General features: G+C 45.5%; 1 protein-coding gene across 8 annotated transcripts in view; it reads left to right on the forward strand.

Annotated features, from left to right (window-relative positions):
* DENND2B (DENN domain containing 2B) overlaps positions 1–1,630 on the forward strand; it is a 166,791-nt gene extending 165,161 nt beyond the window's left edge. For all 8 annotated transcript variants that reach the window (XM_027979402.2, XM_042233081.2, XM_027979404.2 and 5 more), the window contains 2 exons: positions 197–283; positions 832–1,630. In XM_027979402.2, the coding sequence (XP_027835203.1) occupies positions 197–283; positions 832–866 (122 nt within the window). In that variant the 3' untranslated portion in view covers positions 867–1,630. The remainder of the gene's footprint in view (positions 1–196; positions 284–831) is intronic.
* Positions 1,631–6,000: the final 4,370 nt, after the last annotated feature.

A 6,000-nucleotide genomic window follows, 5' to 3' on the forward strand; every position in this document is an offset into this window, starting at 1 on the left:
GTGGACACCAGTGAGGTGTCATTAATGATAGTTTTGATGAGCCGGTCTGGATTCTGACAGGATGCTCCTATAAGTTATAATCCCAGGTCTTTGGTTCCCCCCTTTCTGGGATCTGTTCCCTTTGGTCCTCTCAAAAGGAGCCTTCCCTTCCCTTCCTCCAAGGACTGTTCTCTTCCCTGTTGCTCCTCTTCCACAGGCCTCTTTGAGCAGCGAGTGGAGCAGTATTTAGAGGAACTCCCAGACACTGAGCAGAGTGGAATGAACAAGTTTCTCCGTGGTTTGGGTAAGCAGCCTTGTCACTGATGAGACAAGTTCAGCAAGGAAGGGGTGGGGTGGCTGGGGGATCTGTACCCCAAACTACTCTAAATAAACCAGTGACAATGGGAATTTATATTAGGGCTGTACACAGAGCAGGAAATCTGACAGATCTTCACCTCAATCAGGTCTTTTGGGGTGCACTCCTTCCTGAGTGAACATGAGGGTCGTTAGAACCAGTGAGTTTTCCTCATGGCCATTAAGGGGAGGGTCTGCGAAGAAGTAGCAGAGTGTCCTTCTCTGAAAAAGCTCCCCTCCCTTCAAAGAGCTCAGCCAACTGAACCATAGAATCATAGCTTGTCTCACTTTAAAGGAAAATTGAGACCAAAGAAGTTAAATGGCTTGCCCAAGGCCGTTCATGATTAATACCAGAGCCTAATTAGAGCTCTAGAGTGTTTTCACTATCATGGTCTAGCTGCAATCTAGTCTCTCTAATCCTCTCCTCTCACTGAGAGTTAGGACTGTTGGAAGCGATGATACTGAAAAATTCTCACTCTCACCTTCTCTGGCCCACAGGCAACAAAATGAAGTTCCTCCACAAGAAGAATTAAGCCCCTTCCCCAGACAGAGTCCAGTGCCTTGCAGAGCCTGGGGAGGGGGCCCAGCCTTGGACCCTTTGGGCTGCTGTGGCCGCTCTGCCTCCACAGACCCCACCCTCCAAGCCAGCCCACCTCTGCCTTCACGACATCCCAGGATACTGTTTGTAAATAATCTGCTGTAAGCTTTCTTATGTTTTTGTAACAAGCAAAGAGAATCTGGTAAATATTTGTATATTCCCAAGGGGCCGGGTGCTTTCCTGCCCTGCCCGAGCATGGATGACGTTTTGCTGGGTGCTGGTGACTGGCCAATTATGTGCAGCTGACTGTCTCAGCCGAACCACTGATCTTCCCCTGGAGGCTCCTGGCCTGCCTGCCTGCCTGCCTGCGGCCCCTGCTGCCAGTCTCGGGCCCTGGAGAGCACATGCTGTCTTGTCATGTATGAGACTTTTTTTTTTTTTTTTGAGACTTTTTTTTTTTAAATCTTAGAGTTTCTATTTTTTTCTAGTAGTCCCCCTCCCCTAACCGTCTGTTTTGAAAGGCAAAGGCCAATCAATCCCCATTTGCAGCATGGTACCAGGCTCTTGGGCCTGGCTTTCTCTTCTTTCTCCCACCTTTGTGATGGTCAGTGAGTCATGGGAAGCCCACCCTCCAGCTCTGCTAGTGTCCTCCAGGCCCAGCTCCCAGTCAGTGGTGGCCATGATGCGGTACAGGGCATCCCTCCTTCCCACCATCTACGGGTGTTCTCAATAAACAGTGTATAGTTGTTTGGGCCCAGAGCCCCATGTGTTTCTTGGCTTCATTATCTAGAGTTCTCTCTCCAGGGGAACAGGCTGAGGCAGGATGAAACACCTTCATGCAGGGAATTGAGTACTTGATTAAGAGTTTAGCTTTCGTGTGGCTCACTGACCTCCCCGGAAATTGAGTTCTCTGGCCTGAGCTGTGTGGCTGGTCTTGTGTGCGCTCAGTCACTCAGTTGTGTCTGACTCTTTGCAGCTTCATGGACTGTGGTCCTCCAGGCTCCTCTGTTCATGGAATTTTCCAATTACTGGAGTGGGTTGCCATTTCCTCCTCCAGGGGATCTTCCTGACCCATCTCTTGCGTCTCCTGCACTGGTAGACCACTAGTGACTTCACCACTAGTGCCACGTGGGAAGCCCCATAGGACTGGTCTTCAGTTCAGTTCAGTCACTCACTTGTGTTCGACTCTGCAACCCAGTGGACTGCAGCACGCCAGGCTTCCCTGTCCTTCACCAACTCCCAGAGCTTGCTCAAACTCATGTCCATTGAGTTGGTGATGACTGGTCTTAGAAGATGCCTAGTTATTGTTCTAGCTTAGCTTCCCTCTCCAATAGCCAAGTGTTCAGATTCTGGGTGTTTCCACTGATGGAAAGAATGCATATTGCCTCTTGGTTCCCCTATTAGGTTAATCTTATCATTTTCCTATTCAGTATGAAGCCCTTATGACGTCACTGGGTACCCTAACATTGGTAGAGTCAAGCCCAGCTAAAGACAACCCAGGGCTTGCTTATAGCTTGCGCCCATTGTTTATGGCTCTTTCATGTCACGTTGTGAAGTTTTTTTCCACTGGAACTCTTAAAGGTGTGCATGCAGAAAGTTTTGCTATATTCTTTGGAAAAGCAAGGAGGGAAGTAAGGTGGGGAATATGGGTGGCTTAGGCTTTCTATTCACCCAAGGCCTTCACAGAGACAAGACCTTGAAAATTTCCAGGATGGGGCAATAAGCTGGACCTCTCTTCATTGGTATTGGCTTCGGATCTGGCAGAATTTGAACCATAGTTTTCCTGTCCTTCCACTCTATCCTACTTGTTAAAACAGGAGACCATGCCTTCTGCAGTCCCCTTTCCTCCTTCCCCCCATCTCCAGTGACTCCTGCCCAGGTCCCAGTCTGTGTGTGGTTTGGGGTTGCTGTCTGCCTTATAAAGCGGAGGTTTTGTCTTTTAGGAAGACAGATTGGTCTCTGAAAAAGCCTCTTACGTAGTTGGCTTTGGCATCTTCCAAGAATAGGAGGGCACACTCACTGAGGCCTCATGAGGCTGGTTTTACAGATGACGTAAAAAGAGAAGATAGCAGCTATAACCAGAAAGTCCAGAGTAGGGAGTTGTTACCTCCAGAACTTGTAACTTTTAACTTGGTTTCACAGAAGTGGAGTCCTTACTAAAATAGTAGTTTCCGAAGGTCCTATTTCTTCCCCCTTTCCCTCCCTTTTTTAATATGTCTCCAAAGAATCCTCAGATATGTGATCAGATCACAAGATTCAGTTCAGTTCAGTCCCTCAGTCGTGTCCGACTCTTTGCGACCCCATGAATTGCAGCACGCCAGGCCTCCCTGTCCATCACCAACTCCCGGAGTTCACTCAAACTCAGTCCATCGAGTCAGTGATGCCATCCAGCCATCTCATCCTCTGTTGTCCCCTTCTCCTCCTGCCCCCAATCCCTCCCAGCATCAGTCTTTTCCAATGAGTCAACTCTTCACGTGAGGTGGCCAAAGTACTGGAGTTTCAGCTTTAGCATCAGTCCTTCCAAAGAACACCCAGGACTGATCTCCTTTAGAATGGACTACTGGTTGGATCTCCTTGCAGTCCAAGGGACTCTCAAGAGTCTTCTCCAACACCACAGTTCAAAAGCAGCAATTCTTCAGTGCTCAGCTTTCTTCACAGTCCAACTCTCACATCGATACATGACCACTGGAAAAACCATAGCCTTGACTAGATGGACCTTTGTTGGCAAAGTAATGTCTCTGCTTTTGAATATACTATCTAGGTTGGTCATAACTTTCCTTCCAAGGAGTAAGCATCTTTTAATTTCATGGCTGCAATCACCATCTGTGGTGATCTTGGAGCCTCTCAAAATAAAGACTGGCACTGTTTCCACTGTTTCCCCAAAGATACATAGGTATAAATGACTATTTCTTAAAACCTGTACTTTTTATGTAGCTTTAAAATATAGTGTTATTTTAACCTTTGGGGTTTCTTCCCACTCCCCAACCTCCTCCTGTGGCCACAGCTCTCATCCCAATCTGGGAAACTGATACTGGCACACAAGGGCTTGGAATGGGCTGCAAGGGCCTATACAGTGACTGCTATGGGCAAGGCACAGAGGTCTCATCTGAAAGGTTGAGGAGGGTGTGTCTGGGAGGCCTGGTCTGGGGGTGACAAAAAGTGTTCTGGGTTTCTTTCCAAGTTCTGTTTTCAGATGATCTCTGGACCTCTAAACTGATGGTTCTCAGTCCTAGCAGATCAATACTCCTTTTCTATAGCAAATACTGTCACTCCCCCCACTACTATCCAGAAATGAAATTCACAGATAATATAACCTACCTAAACATATTAACTGTGATACAGTCTTAACTGTAATATAAAAGGGGAGAAATGAAAGTTATTTTGTCATAAAATAACATGTGTTTACATATGTAAATACTTGGGCACAACCATATTAGAAGGTATAATGATGTCAGATACTTACACCTGTACATATAATTGCTGTGAATGCAACAGCTACCCATGCAGAAAGTGTTGAATTAGCAACTCAGATACTAGTAAGTAGGTGTTAACTACTGCTAAGAGTTTTCTGAAATGAAGTTTTAGGCAATATTCTGAACCAAATGCACTATGAGTTTCCTGGATTTAAACAATAGTTGGAATCCCAAAACACTGCTAAGCTTATGATAACTACAAAAAACAAAAACAAACATCTTTTTGATTGTGTGAAATGAAATTAGGTGGGTTCTAAGCTAGATTTTGTGTTTTGAATCAACCTATACATTGCATACCAAGGGAACATTTCATGCAAAGATGGGCTCGATAAAGGACAGAAATGGTATGGACCTAACAGAAGCAGAAGATATTAAGAAGAGGTGGCAAGAAGTCACAGAAGAACTGTACAAAAAAGATCTTCACGACCAAGATAATCACGATGGTGTGATCACTCATCTAGAGCCAAGCATCCTGGAATGTGAAGTCAAGTGGGCCTTAGAAAGCATCACTATGAACAAAGCTAGTGGAGGTGATGGAATTCCAGTTGAGCTATTTCAAATCCTGGAAGATGATGCTGTGAAAGTGCTGCACTCAATATGCCAGCAAATTTGGAAAACTCAGCAGTGGCCACAGGACTAGAAAAGGTCAGTTTTCATTCCAATCCCAAAGAAAGGCAATGCCAAAGAATGCTCAAATTACCGCACAATTGCACTCATCTCAAACATGCTAGTAAAGTAATGCTGAAAATTCTCCAAGCCAGGCTTCAGCTATACGTGAACTGTGAACTTCCAGATGTTCAAGCTGGTTTTCGAAAAGGCAGAGGAACCAGAGATCAAATTGCCAACATCTGCTGGATCATATTTCTGCTTTATTGACTATGCCAAAGCCTTTGACTGTGTGGATCACAATAAACTGTGGAAAATTCTTCAAGAGATGGGAATACCAGACCACCTGACCTGCCTCTTGAGAAACCTATATGCAGATCAGGAAGCAACAGTTAGAACTGGACATGGAACAACAGACTGGTTTCAAATAGGAAAAGGAGTATGTCAAGGCTGTATATTGTCACCCTGCTTATTTAACTTATATGCAGAGTACATCATGAGAAATGCTGGGCTGGAAGAAGCACAAGCTGGAATCAAGATTGCCGGGAGAACTATCAATAACCTCAGATAGGCAGATGACACCACCCTTATGGCAGAAAATGAAGAGGAACTAAAAGCCTCTTGATGAAAGAGAAGGAGGAGAGTGAAAAAGTTGGCTTAAAGCTCAACATTCAGATAACGAAGATCATGGCATCTGGTCCCATCACTTCATGGGAAACAGATGGGGAAACAGTGGAAACAGTGTCAGTCTTTATTTTGGGGGGCTCCAAGATCACCGCAGATGGTGATTGCAGCCATGAAATTAAAAGATGCTTACTCCTTGGAGGGAAAGTTATGACCAACCTAGATGGCATATTCAAAAGCAGAGACATTACTTTGCCCAACAAAGGTCCATCTAGTCAAGGCTATGGTTTTTCCAGTGGTCATGTATGGATGTGAGAGTTGGACTGTGAAGAAAGCTGAGCACCGAAGAATTGATGCTTTTGAACTGTGGTGTTGGAGAAGACTCTTGAGAGTCCTTGGACTGCAAGGAGATCCAACCAGTCCATT

The sequence above is a fragment of the Ovis aries genome, chromosome 15 (assembly GCF_016772045.2).
Source record: "Ovis aries strain OAR_USU_Benz2616 breed Rambouillet chromosome 15, ARS-UI_Ramb_v3.0, whole genome shotgun sequence".
Classification (NCBI taxonomy): Eukaryota; Metazoa; Chordata; class Mammalia; order Artiodactyla; family Bovidae; genus Ovis; species Ovis aries.